Genomic DNA, 17,472 nt, shown 5'->3' on the forward strand with positions numbered 1-17,472 from the left:
AAATATTGGTCTAGCTAAAAAAATCCTAGTTCAGAAAAATATCTTGAGCGCTCAGAAAGATAATCCTCTTGTATTAGGCAACATTTACTATAGCACATGTTTGTTAACAAACATATAAATGAAATTGAAGAAGTAAAGCAAAATCCTCAAAACAGGTATAAATCAAGGAAACATTAATTTGAAACTGCAAAAATGTTTTAAAGATAAAGCCTGACAAATGAGAAGCACGTTTCAGGCCATATTCTGCTTTGAGTTCTAATCATGTAAAACTGAAATAACTCAGTATAAAAGTAGTGTTAATCCAGAATGATGCCATTCTATCCAAACACAGAATGTGGCTCAGCATCTTGGAAATGGTATACAGGTACCTGATATTACAAAACACCCTTTTTGTCATGAGAAATTGAGTCTATATCAAAGTGAAAAATCATTAACCAAAAAGACAGTGTGAAATAAATTAATCATTACCAACACAGTTACCGATGGAGAACTTCAAAGTGTTCAAATACAGATTTTAAAAACTCTAATAATGAGTCAAAAATGAGGGAGAGAAAAAGCACCTATTGGAAATGTGTATGAAAAAATAATCTTTTTAAAATTCAAGTAAATTAACATTTATAAAATCAGGCTAGGTAAGTTACAAGCTTTCAGAGATGTAGTTCAGCCAGGAAAATGCCCCAAATATACAGATAACAATTCTATATACACTGTTCTGTATAGCATTCTAGAAAGAGAACAAGCTCATAAAGATTCTAATCATGTCGTTTTCTTAAAAGACAGCACCATTTTTTGGTATTATTACAGGAAGTGAAAATTTAAAATTAATTTATAAAGTTAAAAAAATATTTTAAATATTTTAAATAAGATTTGGAATCACTAGAGAAGTACAAATAAATCAACTTGAAAAAAATACCCATGCAATGTACCTGACCAGCAGTTCATGTAACTAAACTGAAAACATATATGGCCAATTTCTCTGGTGGTATAAATCCATTGACTTCAATGGAATTATGCCAGAAGAGAAATTGAACCATACAGTCATGGGTGCATCTGAACAAAGCCACCCATTTTAAAATCTGTCTCAATCTAGATATACTTGCTAGGAACTCTATTCAAACCAAATTTCATTTTCACTGTAGGTTCTCTGAAGGCATCCACACTTCAGCTTCTCTAATACGCATTTGCATTCTAAAGTAAAAAAGAAAAATTCTTCTTTGAAGTCCAAGAGTCCAAGATTTGGCAACCATCTCCTGATAGCTGTGGATCAAGAAATTCTGTCTCCCCTAACTCATACCGTATATAACCACTTAGCAGAGCACAATCCAAGAGAACCACTAACAACCCACTGATAGGATAGATTGTTTTCCACCATCCCCACTGATTTACTCTGTGGTCCTTGATTACAGCTACCTGTGCTCTGCTAACAGCATTTTCAGTTTCTAGCACATGATAGTTTCAAGTGAGATTAGTGATCTGAAGGTCCCTTATGGTCTTAAACTATGAAACTATAAAAAACTTGTCATGTGACCCTACATCTATCCCAGGGCATGAATGAGGCTAATATTCAGATGATCTGGCTTCATCTGTTTCAGATAATCCAGAGGGTATCTTGGGGAGAAAAAAAGCCTCTTTTCATTAGCCCTGCAAGACTAAACATTTTATTCATTGTTGTTGACCATTTGCTAAATGATCCACTTCTTAAATGTCTGTAGGATTCATTTCACTTTATTCTATTTTGCTTTCTAGTGATAGCATCTGCCATGGTAAGAGTCACACAAAGCGTTTGTAAACAGTATCCAGTTATGCTCCTTGATGCCTTTCCAAAGTGATTTTCACATGTTTCCAGACATCTTGTGCCATCCAACTAGTCTTTTTGCATTCTAATCTGTCCCTGTACAGATATCCTTTTTTGGCACATACTGTTAGTGTGATGAGGTAATCAAGGAAATACATGTTGCCCGTGTACCACTTGCTGAGCTTTAAAGGTTGCCTCATTGACCCTATCATTGTCTAGTACCTACACTCTAAAGTAAAAGGTCTTTACATTGCAAGCAGGGATAATGCCTGCCTACCAGATTAATCTGAGCATAGACAACTAGGAGACCACATATTATATGATTATAACTATTTGTTGAAGGATGTGCCATCACAATTTAGTTCCAAGCTCAAAATAAAGCCAAACCCCAACAACTGGCCAGCTTAGATTTATGCACCTGAAGTTAAGTGAATGAGCCAGTTCTGAACTGGATTATCATTCAGTGATAGAAAATGCCTTTATTGGCCAGATATGATAAATTTCCAGCAATATGGTGCACAAGGGTAGAGAGGATATCATAACAAAATCTTCATCTCCCCCTTTGGCTCCACAGAAGCAATTCAAGTGAGCTTGAATGTCCTGGGTGTGCTTCGTAAGCATAGGTCAGCTGGGTGTGGAAACCTATGCCATGACTTTCTGAAGTGAACAGTAACATTTCGTATGAACAGAGTTCCCCAGCACCCTACCTAAGAAAATAAACTTCAGTGGGAACATGTGAATTTAAAAACTTTACAACTGTAATTCACTCTGTAATAAGATGAATAAAACCATTATTAACAAGACTGAAAAATCTGTACTGTCTTAAGATCATCAAGTTGTAAGAAAATAAATTGTGTTTGAAGAGAAAAGCTCATAAGAACTATTTGGGCCTGTTGCCGCTCTAAACCATAGAAACAGTAAAAATATAACACATGGAATGAACTCACAAAATCATTTCAAAACTCTGACATGGCAATTAATGTAGTAAAAGGCTCGATCTAAGTGCACTATAAAATGTCTATATATTGTACAGTATATATATGGACAAAAATGCACTAAGTATTATGAAGATTAAATTGATTCATAAAGGGAAATAAGGTATAAACATGAACCAAAGTGTCTCTGGAGGGATGTTTATTTCCCACTGGCACGCTGTCGAGCCTGAGATACGTGATAGTAACAATCTGCTGGGTTGCACCTTCCGCTCGGCCCTGGAGGCCCCTGGGGACCTGGTGATCCTGGAGTGCCTGGGAGGCCTGGCACACCAGTGGCTGATAAAATAAAGATTGCAATTAGCATAGACATCATCACTGTGCATATGAGCAGCCTCTTGGTATTCTCAAAAGCCTGGTCCTTCGCACCAACTAAACAGCAAGAGGCATGGAGTCTGATTCTGACCTCCAAAGAAAATCAGGGGTTACCTTATGAAAATCAATGGAATTACACTGGTCTAAAACTGGTGTGAGATCAGAATCGTGTGCAAAGAGTGTGTATTTGTTTTACAATGATAAAGCTAGAGACATTTACCTGAAGGGCCAGGTGGACCAGGATTACCTGGGAGTCCAATACCAGGCTCTCCTCTTTCCCCCTTCTGTCCTCTGTAACCTACAAAGGATAAAAAGATACAAAGAATAAGAGTGCCCTGTAATTATAACAATCTTTTTTCTAGGCACCTTACTGACCCAAAACTACCAAAACAAACATGTGAAAACTGATGCCCATTTTTTCTGCGACTGGTAATCCAGCTATTGTACTATTTACCTTCCTTTTATTACACTTGGGAAGATTCCTACCAGTAACTGATGGATCCTGAGACAGAAGAGTATCAATGGATAAATTGGCCTCACCCTTTCCAAAGATTTTCTGCTACTTTGGTCAAGACTCCAGGACAAAAAACCTGAACGTATATCCTACTTCAATATTAACCATAAGGTGAAATGATATATGGTATCATACAAAAAATTAGATGTAGTAGAAAAAGTAAAAAACCTGCCTACCATGTACCTAATGTGCTCATTGTAGTGAATAGAATAGAATGCCGGAGGATAGCTTATATACCAAGGTAGTCAAACTTTCTGACCACCAGTAGCTCAACATCTCCCATGAGCTACTGCAGTTAAATTTTTATCATTTGTATTATGCGTGTATTTTACATTGTAAGATTTTTGGGCGGGGCCTACATCCTCCTGAGGGTTTGTAAAGTACTATGCACAGCTATGCCACTATATAAATGGGGGATGGGGGAGGAGCCCTTTAGTTATAGCGTACATCCACAGCGGTCTTCACTTTTAATACAGTGTTGCTGGAGCCTGTGAAGATTATAGGTTCCAGCATGCAACGGACTAGTGCTCACATGCTCAATAACTATGGATGGCACATTTGGATTTGTGCTCTGCACAGGCTACTACTCTGTACTGAAGATGAGTGGCTACGTTTGTTCAACTGTATGCAAACAAATTCAGCCCTCAGCTGAATGAGAATTAGGTTCAGCCCTCCTGTTTCTTGGCAAGTTGTCAAGATGGTTCCATCAGCTGGGAAAACTCTGGATGTCCTTAGAATAGCAGTACAAGGGTCACTGAAATGATAATATTCCTTACAATTTCCCTCATAGTCAAAAAATAGGCCTGTGACTTTTACATTAAAGCAAAATGACTGATGGGAAATAAATATAGTTTAAGAGGAATAACAAATCTGACACCAACACCTAACTTTTATAAGGATTTTTGGGAGGCCCATTTCTCCTCCTCCATGCAAGAGTAAAAGTGGATGGTGTGGTGACATACACTCAAGATACACTGAGAATTAATGCTCCATCCCTGGTTAAATACAGAACTGCAACAGAGAAGATTAAATTTGCTGTGGATAAGGTACCAATATATTTCCAGTGTCTTACTATGTCAAGTAAGCTGCTCCTTTTTGGAGCAGCTGTCCCCCGATAAGAGGAAAATTAGAAGAGAAGGGTTGTGAGGTGACCAATGAGCACTGAGTCAATTGTTATCTGAACAATAATGGGACTGGTAGCTGTATGGCTGAAGTAGCCGGTTAGCAGTACAATATGGCAACACCACTTCATGTGACAACTCAAGAAGAAAATGGGAGGATATATAAGTATTGTGGGCACCAAATGAAACTATGCAATAGAATGGTTCGCAGATTCATACAGTTTTTCTATTTAACACAAGATCATCTTAAATTTCAACGGAAAACCTATTATCAACTGCCATCATCCTTGGTCTCAGAGCAAAGCAGCGATTGGTAATTTAGTCTCCTCTCTCAACATCCCAACATTCCCCTTCAACACTGAAATGATAATTGGAGTCCATAAAATCCAAAACAGTAGAATACGCATGCAATGTGACATGCACGACAGGACAATCATATAAAAACAGGCAGGTATCTGAAAAGAAAACAAGCAATTGAATAATTCAGAGAGAAAAAATGCTCTCTTTACGTCAGCTGTGCATTCTGGTAGCTGAGCCCCATTAAACAGAACTGTCTAAGACATTCACACACAATTGTGAAACTCCAATACGAAAGGTGAAGGAGCTTATATTCAGTAATGGATCTTGAATTTGTTTTTAAATTGCCATGATTAACAGTATTTGTGACTATATAAGCTAGCTGGCTATGGAAGTTTTGTGCAATTCATTGCAGTTGCTACTGTTTGTGAAGGTCAATCACATAATTAAGAAGCTGATTAAATTTTGTATTTATTATACCTCTATGCGTCTTAATTTTACAATTAGTAGTTAGAGTACAGTTTATCAGAACAAACCCAGCTAATTATACTTTAACAAAACAGGGCTACCATTAATCATTTATGTTTTGTATTTCTATATGCATGGGGCACAAAGAAATTACATTTAAAATACATCATGTTTACAATGTTTATAACATATCATGTGTACATAATAACGCGGTCAGAAAGGGACTGAGGCAGATTGACAAATTCTGTAAACATTACTGAATTTCAAGTCAATAATTAAAAAAACCCTCAAAAACAATACTATATACAGCAGGCACATTGTATGAGTGAAAATAGTATAAACAATGGCTAACTGTGTTTGAGTACACATACAAATGAGTCTTTTGTACATATTGGCATAGTAAGTTTCAATGATACCAACATTTAATAAAATATTTCTCAGGTAACTTTTCTAAAAATAGTGCTTTATTTTACAGTGTGTGAACAATAAGAAAAACATGTAAGTATATTATTGGAGCACCTTTCTGAAACAATCCAGTATTTAACTCTTGCAATTTAACAGTTGATTTTATATGAGGTATATTTTACGCAGAAGTAGGTCCCATGATTACACTTCTGGAAGATAATATTACAATCTACCTGAGCAAATTTTTAACAAACTCATATGAGGCACAGAGGAATATAACTATACACCTAAGTAAGGTTTTAGGTTTATTACAAAAAACCCAGGCACAGATACGATGCCGTGTATTTTCTGTTGGCAGAGTTACAATTTCAGTAACAGGTTTTAATTTAATTCAAAAGGCTCACAAAAGGCAACAGTTTTCCTAAAGTCTTTTAATTGTGTTCTGGAAGTTTTATTTTGTTGTAATTCTTAAAACAACAAATACCCAGAAGATTTAGGTCCACCAGTATAATATGTGGATAGTTTTGGTAAACACTTAGTAGTGTGCAGAAAATATATACTATAGTGGTAGAGTGCTGTTTTCTTCTCATAGACTGATTTGACTGGAATTTTACATACAGTTTCAATAGAGTGCTAACTGCCAATATCATCATCATTAATAGTCTATCAGCAGCATCATCTAATCCAATAGTATATATTCAGGAGAGCACAATTACAGGAGAAAAGTCACTTGAGTTATTTAACTCAGAAAAGCTTCAACAAGATTTTTGTATGCAGTCCTGAGTCTCTTCTCCCCACACTGATACTCATGGGAGCTACAAGATTAGTGTCTAGAGAAAGATGAGGCTCTTTAGCATACATGAGAAGAGAAAGGACAACAATGCGAAAATATCTGGTGCATTTTACTGTGTAAATAATCTAGATATTAAAAACTCTTAAATACAAGAGACCATACCATAAACAGTTGTAAGAACAAAATTCTCCTGTCTGATCTCCCCTGGATATTTTGTGTGTAGGGCCAGTACAGCCAAATCTGTGGCTGCAAGGATCATGTTTACCGCTTATGCTCTAGTGTAATATGGTATGTGAAAAAACAAACTGTTTCATACAGAAAGATCTCTGCCCTTCCCTTCTGGCTCTCAGTTACATCTGTGCAAACTCACGTAAATCAATGGAGTTAAGTCAGTTACTATAACTTTGAACACAATATAGACTCACATGAATGCTACTCCTGCAAATTTCACTGGTAACACTGCCTTATGGTATCATGTTACAATATTCATACTGTATACTTACTTTTAAAAAATGAAAAAGAAATGTAAAAAAGTCTCACTCACTATTACATATAGCAGGGGTCGGCAATCTTTCAGAAGCAGTGTGCCGAGTCTTCATTTATTCACTGTAATTTAAGGTTTTGCGTGCCAGTAATACATTTTAACGTTTTTAGAAGGTCTCTTTCTCTAAGTCTATAATATATAACTAATCTATTGTTGTATGTAAAGTAAATAAGTTTTTTTAAATGTTTAAGAAGCTTCTTTTAAAATTAAATTAAAATGCAGAGCACCCCCGGACTGGTGGCCAGGACCCAGACAGTGTGAGTGCTGCTGAAAATCAGCTCGCGTGCCGCCTTCGGCACCTGTGCCATAGGTTGCCTAGCCCAACATATAGCCTAACAGCTTCACTGCTAGTCCTGTATTCCAGCATCTGTGCTGCAACTTTTGTTGATATTATACCACTTCACTCCAAACCTAATGTAACATCATGATTATTTGTATCTGATACATTTTGTCGGATGCACCTACCAGTGAGGTTAACATCAGTTCTTCCTTGCAGTGTAGGAACATTGTCAAGGCTTGCAGGGAACAATTCTGGGCTTCATTAAAATTTTATGAATCTGCTCCCAATGTTCTAGGGATCCCTTAGGTATGTTTTTTTTTTAATTTGAGCACTGAAGCACTTAGGCACTGGCAACCTTTACTCTTCTCAAAAAACAATGGCAGAACTACAGTTTAAAATAACCAACCCAGTGCATATTATCTCTCTGGTATACCAGGTGTGCACATGAACATACCCTGTTGAACCTAGACACACATGCACATAACATGCTACCTTGCTGAGACTAGACATACATGTATATTACATGCTTCCCTGAAGAGTCTGTCTACTACATTTTTAATTGTCTCTGATTGCTCAGTATTTTAAATTTTGTTGCCTGCACCCAAGAATGAAATGAACAGGCATAGAGGGAAGGACATCTAATGCTTGTGTCCTCTCTCTGGTTTCCCACTACTGATGTAGGGGTAGGTAGGTAGGTCAAACTTTTGCTTTTTCTTTCCTTTAAAGTGCAATTTCATATCAACACGTCTATTTTCTTATGCATCAGAGGTGGGAATGCCTCTCATTTAGCTCAAGCCTTGTTATTTTATATACTGAAACTGTGTACTGAAATGAAGGGTAAAGTATGTCGGAATCCTGTGTCAATGGGGAACTACTTTTACTTAAGAATAAAGCACCAAAATAAGCTTATTTTTTCTATACGTATAGCTACCATCTTCACTTCTTGAAACTCACTAACTTGAAGTAATTCATATTACGGTTTGCTACTTCTGAGAGTATCCACCAGGTACAATCTCATTGAACAATCTAACAGTGGCATTAAAGTTGACCATTTACAGTGATCTGAATACTTAGAAAATTAACAAGTCACTGTTGCAAAACTCTAATCCCTTTTATTGCCTTCCTTGAGCCTTTATTCTTGTTTGTTCTTCTTATTCTGAGCTCATCACATTTTTCAAGCTTCAATCAAGGGTTTGCTCTTATCAGTGTTAATAGTCTTTACTCTTCTTTTAGCTCTCCATTCCATACATCTTCAGATATGCTTTCATGTTCTTCATTCCAGTCTGACTTGCTCTGACTCCAGAGCAGACCAAACTAACAAAAGATAATAATAAAGAACTACCTATACATATACTGTAAATTATATACTATCCCCAAATCATTTTTATGTATTTTATAAATTCTTCTGCCATTCTTTTCCTATTAATTTCCCGTGCTAGTGTGGTTTGTGATGAAATACAGGAGAATTCAATTATAATGAACTCAGTTTCTGTGAAACTACTTCTATGGTGAAGGATGGTACAGTAGAATCAAGGTCCCAAATTGTTTCAGTGCACTGCACTGTGCAATTTGCAGTTTTGAATTTAGTGAAAATCCAATTACTGTGAAACTGTTTTGTGAAAATAAATGACTTCACTGTAAGAGAGATACATTATATGAGGAATATTCTTTCCCTCGGTCTTTTCTCATCAGTGTTGTCTCTGGATCAGAACTGCAAGAACTCAGACTTAGAGCTCAAATCTTTGCTTCTCAGGAGATAACCTGGTTACTAGAAATGTGCATCAGATATGTTAAGAGCTACAATTGAGCACTGGTATAGTTTTTCTTCCATGTGAAATCACTTCTATAGCAGGTTTAGATAAAGTTTAGATACTGACAGATAGCTTATCATTTATTAGAATAAAATGCATTGATTAGGCATTTTTAATAGGGAAATACCACTCATTTGCTATGGGTTAATTTATAGATCTACTCTGGAAATGCAGCAGTATGGTTTTAAAAGTTAATCATTAGGAAGCTAGATATGTAGTTCTAATTTAACTATCATTAGCAAGTATATGAAGACTAAAAGTGCGATACCTATGAACATTTTATTAGAAACCCTACCTTGAGGTCCAGGTTCTCCTGGTGGCCCTGGTAATCCATCTTTTCCTGGTGGTCCTGGTTTCCCATGACCGTGGGAAGCTAACATTGCAGCTGGAAGCTTCAGTTGGGATACAAACTGAGCCATCCTCTCTTCATTAACACAGGACATAGAAAAGAAAATGTGTAAGAGATTTGGTAGCACAACATATGAAAATCACTAAAACACCAGCCTCAATTTCCAGACTAATCCAGAACTAGTTATCAGAAGTGACTTTAGCTAATCCTTTAAATAGATAATACCTTGATCTTACAAGGTGCTGGATACTCCTGTAAGCACTGAGAACCTTCAACCCCTTTGACATTAACGGCAGGAGTGCTTATACCTCCCAGAGTTGAGCACTAATGAATAAGCACTAACACTCATATTCTGCTGTGTATATATATATTTTTACTATTTACAGTTCCCACCATCTCCTGGTGATGGAAGTATACAGATACATGGCTATAGAACAGTATATAAACAGAATGAAATTCACTCCTGTGCAGAGAGTCCACACAAGATCTATAATTCCACTTAAGGTACAAAAACAGGGCTTAAGTTGGACTTAAATTCTACACATCCTTGTACTGGCTGCCCTCTGTGCTGGGGTGAATTTCCCTCTATGGTTACCTTCCCTCTATGGTTTCCCTCTATGGTTACACCTGATGGAGTGTCTGAAGGTGTCAAACCTAAAAGTGATCACAGTTAAAAGTAGAGCCAAGTCAAAGTTGTCAGACACTTGACTTGTCAGGGAGGGTGCAAGTAACCCATTTCCCAGTGTGTGGAGAACGAGGAAATGCTGACTTCATTAATGAAGAAAAACCATTGAGATATGCGTTCCACTAAGTCTTGCTGGCTCACTGCCTCTGAGATACAGGACTTGGAAGTGGCATATTCAGGATTTAGCTTTTGGACTAGTTGTTGGAGTGGCAAAGAAACTGCTTACGGTGGTTGGGCAATTTCCCAATTACAACCATGTCTGCTGCAAAGATTTTCAATTTAAAATATTAATATTACATGAGAATCAGACCAATGGTCCATCTAGCCCAATATACTGTCTCTGACAGTGGCCAGTGCCAAATACTTCAGAGGGAATGAACAGAACTGGGCAATTTTGAGTGATCCATCACCTGTTGTCCAGTCCCAGCTCCTGGTAATTGGAGGTTTAGGGACAATATAATCCACTTGTGGCTGCCTTATTAACTCTTTAGATGTAGTCAAAGATTGTTACTGTATAATTCTGAATCCATTCTAATGTTGTGGATTCAAAACTTTAACTCAAAGTCAGAATATTTCTGGGCTTGAATTCCATTCATCAGAGAATTTGAATAAAGAGCCGCATGGGCAGAAAATAAAATATTAAGGTGAAAAATGGAGCAGAGAACAGGTAACGTACAACTGTGGGGTTCCATGCATATGAATGACTCCAAATCACTGTATTTATGGTGCTGGGTGTTCTGCATAGAAAAACATGTGCACAAATGGCTTTCTATAGCATGCAAGTTCTGCTTTTTTAATATTTCTGTGCAAGAATGACAACACACAAATATAGGGCCTGATCCTGTAGCCACTCCAAGTACAGGACTCCCATTCTCATTGGTGGGAGTTCCACTTACAGAGTGACTACAGAAACAGGCTTACACCAGTCTTGTAACACACTAAATATTATTCTGCATAAGTTTGGCCCAGCTGTTAGTGCCTGGACTGACATGTTAGAGGGACAGGTTTGATTCCTGAGCTTTGCAGGGCTTTGAAGGCTGCACATTCAACCCTAACTTTGCTCTGCAGTAACCACTATGGCAGAAGGGAAGGAGGGACCTATATCAAGCCATCATAAACCAAGCAGAGCCAACTGATTGGGGGGAGAGGGGGAAGAGAAGGTACAGATGGAAAGTAAGTTTCCACTGAGGACGGGGAACAGGAAAATTCTCTCTTAAGGGTATACTAATTTATTCCTCAAACAGGAACAAACAAACAAACAAACAGGCCTTATTGGTGTTCAACGTCCACACCAAAACTAGTGCCAGCTGTGAATACAAACAGCAGAGTATTCACAATAAGGTCAGAGAAGTTAGTGTACATGCTAGAGTTGATTGATGTATTTGTTTGAATAATAATTCTTTTTTGGTAAGTGAATTTTTCATAAACCAGCCCTGAATTTTTCAAGTATGTCTGCTATTTGTATATATGTGATGAATAGCTTCTACAAATATTTTTCAAACTATTAGTTGTCATTAATGGTTTGCTTTGACTATTTGGTTATCATTGTTCATGCTGTGAAGAGATCTGCCAAAATGACATGGCATTACTTCTGCTTCCCGATGAGAAAACTAACTTTTTAAATAGAACAGCAAATGACTACATTGCAGTAAGAATTAATGGCTGAATAAACTCGCCTCAATTCATGAAACATTCACAATTTGCAAATATTTTGGGAATTCATGACAGAGGCTGAACACTCACAAATAATATACATTAATTAGTGCCTTGAGCCAATATCTCAACTCCTTTTAGGAATGGTTTAATATTTCTTAAGTAAAGAGGAGACATAAATAAGGAAACATGTCAAAGAGTAAAGAGAGTATCAATGTATATTTCAGCACCAAGGACTGAAGTTAACATGACACAATTCCATCTGAAACACATAGCATGCAGAAAAGCAGTTAACATGCATAATAGTATGTATATCTTTTCTAAAGAACTGACATTATAACTCTTTAGGCTAATATATTTATGGAGAAAGGACAATTAAATAGATATTTTGGAATGAGACACCTGTGCAAAAAATAAAGCTTAAATACATTTCTAGATTATCTTTCATACGTGTGATATACTATATACATTATTATGGTTGAAGTTTAATGTTAAACTAGCTAAGAGTTATAACTAATAGTTAAAACAATTTTAGCTAATAGTTAAATCTAATTATTATTTTACATATATTGTGACAGGGTCAGGCCAGATGGCTACAGGAGAGTGTAGAAGGCAGATACATTAGCCCCAGATTAAGCAGGTCCCTTTTCCCTGGGTAAGGTAATAGGAGTGGGTTCCAGAACAATCAAGAACTTGCTGGAACCAATTACGGCAAGCAGGCTAATTAGGACACCTGGAGCCAATTAAGAAGCTGGTAGAATCAACTAAGACAGGCAGGCTAATCAGGGCACCTGGTTTAAAAAGGACCTCACTTCAGTCAGTGAGGGGCATGCAAGGAGTGGGAAGTGAGAGGGCATGCTACTGGCGGACTGAGGAGTACAAACGCTATCTGGCATCAGGAGAAAGGTCCTGTGGTGAGTATATAGAAGGTGTTTGGAGGAGGCCATGGGGAAGTAGCCCAGGGAGTTGTAGCTGTCATGCAGCTGTTACAGGAAACACTGTAGACAGCTGTGATTCACAGGGCCCTGGGCTGGAACTCGGAGTAAAGGGCGGGCCCGAGTTTCCCCCATTTCTCCCTCCCCATTGCATACAAGAGGAGTTGACCTGGACTGTGGGTCCCACCAGAGGGGAAGGTCCCTGGCCTGTCCCCTGATCCACTGGGTGGATCAGCAGAGATGGAAGGGATTGTTCTTCTCCCTTTTCCCCATGCTGGCCAGTGACGCAGTTAGCTGAGTGAATGGCAGGTTTGAGCCACTAGCAAAAGTAGCCAAACTGAGGGCTGCCATGAATCTCTGAGGTGAGAAAATCTGCCAATAAGTGCAGGACCCACCAAGGCAGAGGAGGAACTTTGTCACGATATCTATTTAAATATATCTTAATACATTTGGCAATATGTAAATAATTTTGGTTTAAAATACTTTACATATTTATAAGTTATGTTTCTCCTTTTAGAGTAGTTTTATTACAAAGATTAATAATGACAGTTTTTAACAAACATTATTCTCATCCACTTGTTATATCATATATTGTTTTGCACATGGTAGTCAAGATATTTATACGTTCAAGTATTATGTAGTTTAATTACAAACATTGGTTATGAGAACCAACTTACTTTATTAATATAATCATAATACATGTAATTTCATGAGTTTTATAACACAGATAAAAATGCCCAAATAAATGGGCATGGCTCTAATTGCAATTTAAAAGATGAATAATTTAAAATATTTCTATATGCTTTCCATCCCAGCAGTCTTAGCAGGTTGATTGCAATCCAGTTTAAACCAGTCTGTGAGTGGCCAGAAACGTGTGCATTAAATGTAGGGTTGCCAGGTGTCTGGTTTTCGACTGGAAAGACCGGTCGAAAAGGACCCTGGTGGCTCTGGTCAGCACCGCTGACCGGGCCTTTAAAAGTCCGGTCAGCAGTGCCGCAGGTCTAAGGCAAGCTAGTCCCTACCTGTCCAGGCACTGCACTGCGCCCTGGAAGCGGCCAGCAGGTCTGGCTCCTAGGCAGGGAGACCATGGGGCTCTGCGCACTACCTCCGCCCCGAGCACCAGCTCCGCAATCCCATTGGCCGGGAACCAATGGGAGGGCGGTGCCTGCGGGCGAGAGCAGCGCGTAGAGCCTCCTGGCCCCCCCGTGAGAAGCTGGACCTGCTGGCCACTTCCCGGGAGCAGTGCAGTGCCTGGACAGGCAGGGAGCCTGCCTTAGCCCTACAGCACCACTGCCCATGGTAATCCCGAGGCCCAACCCCCTGCCCCAGCCCTGAGACCCCCCAAAACCCAGAGCCCCATCCTGCACCCCAAACCCCTGCCCCAGCCCAGAGCCCTCACCCCTTTGCACCCTGACCCCCTGCCATAGCACAGAGCCCCATTCTGCACCCCAAACCCCTCATCCATGGCCCACCCCAGAGCTCACACCCCCAGCCCAGAGCCTGTACCCTCTCCCACAGCCCAACCCCCTGCCTCAACCTGCAGCCCCCTCCCACACACTGAATCCCTCAGCCCACCCCCAGCCTGCAGCCCCCTCCTGCACTGTAAAACTCCTCATCCCCAGCCCCACCCCAGAGCCCTGACCCCGCCCTGCACCTCAACTCCCCGCGCCCGCCCCTTCCAACACTTTGAACCCCTCATTTCTGGCTCCACCCCGGAGCCTGCACCCCCAGATAGAGCCCTCACCCACTCCCGCACCCCAATCCTCTGCCCCACCCCAGTGAAAGTGAGTGCTGGTGGGGGAGAGCGAGCCACTGAGGGAGGGGGAATGTAGAAAGTAAGGGGTGGGGCCTTGGGGAAGGAGCGAGGTTAGGGTGTTCGGTTTTGTGTGATTAGAAAGTTGGCAACCCTAACTAGATGGCTGCCTATGACTCTAAGAGTTAATATGAAGGAGACAGACTATCTCACTGGAAGATTTTGCAGGTTATTAGAAGAGTGTCTGTGGTTAGCAGGTGGCAGTAAAGACCCAAACCTTTTAGCTGTATAAAACAGGGATGGATGTATTGTGGGAGAATAGGCTTTCTGTGCCTCCTTAACAACCTCCAGGCCTCCCATCAAAACCTTTAGTGTGAGTGAGAGTGAGAATGTCTACAATGCAGAGTTTTGTCACCAAAAGTTATGCTGCTTTAATTAAAGCACTTTAATTAAACTGCTGTTGCATGTCCACACTATGCTCCTTGTGTCAGCAGAGTGCATCCACACTAGCAGCTCTTGCATTGACACAGAGAGCAGTGCACTGTGGGTAGCTATCCCACTGTGCAATTGGACGCAGGGTGTTTTGGGAAGGGTTTGCACTGCCTCATGGGGCAGGCACAGCATCACATGATGCAGGGTTTTCAATCCCATTCAATTCCATAGGCATCTTACTAGACTGCCAGTTGCTTTTCAACTGAAATGGGGGAGGGGGGAAGTGTGTGACAGGGAACGTGTGTGGGGGGTGGGGGTGGGAGGAGAGACAGACAGTGTGTGTGTTGGGGGAGTGTGAGAGAGAGTGGGAAGTGTGTATGTGAGAGAGACAAAGTGTGTATTGAAGGCATAGGCGGTGCACGAAGTAGACCCCTGGGCCTGCCCCTTCTGCCCAAGGCCCTGCCTATGCCCTGTCCCTTCCTCCCTCCCCGCCGGAGCCCCAAACTCCCCACCCCACGGCCGGAGGAGCCCCAGTCAAACCTCCCCCGAGCTGCCAGCTGGCCCACTCTATGCACACCAGCTGGCCCAAGCACCAGCCCAACCCCCAGGCTGACCTGAGCCACCCTAGCTGCCGGCCCAAGCTGAGCCCCTGCCGGCTTAGGGGGAGAAGAGGAGTGAGGGCGGGGCCTCAGCGTGAAGCATGGGCCTGGGTTAATGGAGACTTAGCCTCCTCTGGCCTATTATACCCGCCACCCACGGTTGCGGGAGTATGTGTAGGGGGAGAGTGAGTGTGTCGGCATGCCGTCTCTAAGTGCAGACAGCCGCAGGAAGCAACCAGTCCTGGGGGGAGGGGAGGAGAGGAGAGAGGGACATCCTGACACGAGCCCCCGCCTCCCTCCCTAACTCTGTACAGCACAGCAGTCTCTCACATGCACACACACATTCACCCCTGCCTGCCTGCCTGCCTCTGTGTTTGTAGTGCAGAAGAGAGAAGCATTCCACATTAATGATTTGCTCTACACAAATGTCTACACCAGGCCTGCACAACTTGTAAAGCGGCGAGGGCCACATTACTCCAAAGAAAACAGCTGAGGGCTGAAACCTCCCGGCCTCGCGGAAACACCCCCCCCCCCAGCACCTCCCGGCCCCACGGAAACACCCCGCCCCAGCGCCGCCCAGCCCTGCAGAAACAAACCCTCCTTCCCCAGCGCCGCCCCACTAAAACAGCTGTGGGCCAAAAAGGAAGGTTGGGGGTGGGGAGGTGATACTTGATTTTAAATCAACCAGGGGCTCCCAGCTAAAGAGGTGGCTGAGAGCCCTCAGGGGCAAATTAAAGGGCCCGGGGCTCCGGCGGCTGGGGGAACCCGGAGCTTTGCGGGGCTGGGGCAGGAATTTAAAGGGCCCAGAGCTCCTGCCGATGAGGGAAGCCCGAGTCCTTTAAATCCCAGCCGTGGCCAGGAATCAAAGGGCTCTGGGCTGCCCCAGCTGCGGGGAGCCCTGAGCCCTTTAAATCTCAGCCGTGGCCAGGATTCAAAGGGCTCTGGGCTGCTCGCAGCTCTGGGCATACGGCCTGCGGGCCGTATGTTGTGCAGGCCTGGTCTATACTAATGCTTTGTTGCTTTAAGTTTGCCGCAAAAAGCTTTATGCCTCTAGTCAAGGTGGTTTTGTCACTGAAACTGAAGAGTTTTGTTGCCAAAAGTGGCATTGCAGTGTGTACACCTGCACTGTTCTGTCGCCAAAATCTGCCTTTTGGTGACAAAACTGTGGTGTAGATAAGGCCAGAGAGAGAGAGAGATGCTGACCACTCCGGGATGGGCAATGCAGTCTGAAGCCTGGTCTACACTAGGCGTTTAAACCGGTTTTAGGAGCGTAAAACCGATTTAACGCCACAACCGTCCAAACTAGGAGGCACCTTATATCGATTTTAATGGCTCTTTAAACCGGTTTCTGTACTCCTCCCTAACGAGAGGAGTAACGCTAGTATCGGTATTAACATATCGGATTAGGGTTAGTGTGGATGCTGATCGACGGCATTGGCCTCCGGGAGCTATCCCACAGTGCACCAGTGACCGCTCTGGACTGCAATCTGAACTCGGATGCAGTGGTCAGGTAGACAGGAAAAGCCCCGCGAACTTTTGAATATTTCCTGTTTGCCCAGCGTGGAGCTCCAATCAGCACGGGTGGCGATGCAGTCCGAAATCAAAATAAAAAAAGAGCTCCAGCATGGACGATGCGGACGTGATCGCTGTAAGGGCAGGCAAATCTGTTCTATCAGCGCTCCATTACAGAAGACGAAATTCAAAATCATTTTTTAAATATCTCCAGACAGA

At 41.4% G+C, this 17,472-nt stretch overlaps 1 protein-coding gene across 1 annotated transcript in view; it reads right to left on the reverse strand.

The window, feature by feature from the left end:
- Positions 1 to 2,919: 2,919 nt before the first annotated feature.
- The window catches only part of COL19A1 (collagen type XIX alpha 1 chain), a 332,172-nt gene continuing 317,619 nt past the window's right edge, over positions 2,920 to 17,472 (reverse strand). Inside the window, exons 49-51 of the mRNA XM_039532738.1 lie at positions 9,631 to 9,759; positions 3,323 to 3,400; positions 2,920 to 3,066 (exon numbers count right to left, since the gene is read on the reverse strand). Of these exons, the coding sequence (XP_039388672.1) occupies positions 2,930 to 3,066; positions 3,323 to 3,400; positions 9,631 to 9,759 (344 nt within the window). The 3' untranslated portion in view covers positions 2,920 to 2,929. The remainder of the gene's footprint in view (positions 3,067 to 3,322; positions 3,401 to 9,630; positions 9,760 to 17,472) is intronic.

The sequence above is a fragment of the Mauremys reevesii genome, linkage group 3 (assembly GCF_016161935.1).
Source record: "Mauremys reevesii isolate NIE-2019 linkage group 3, ASM1616193v1, whole genome shotgun sequence".
NCBI lineage: Eukaryota > Metazoa > Chordata > Testudines > Geoemydidae > Mauremys > Mauremys reevesii.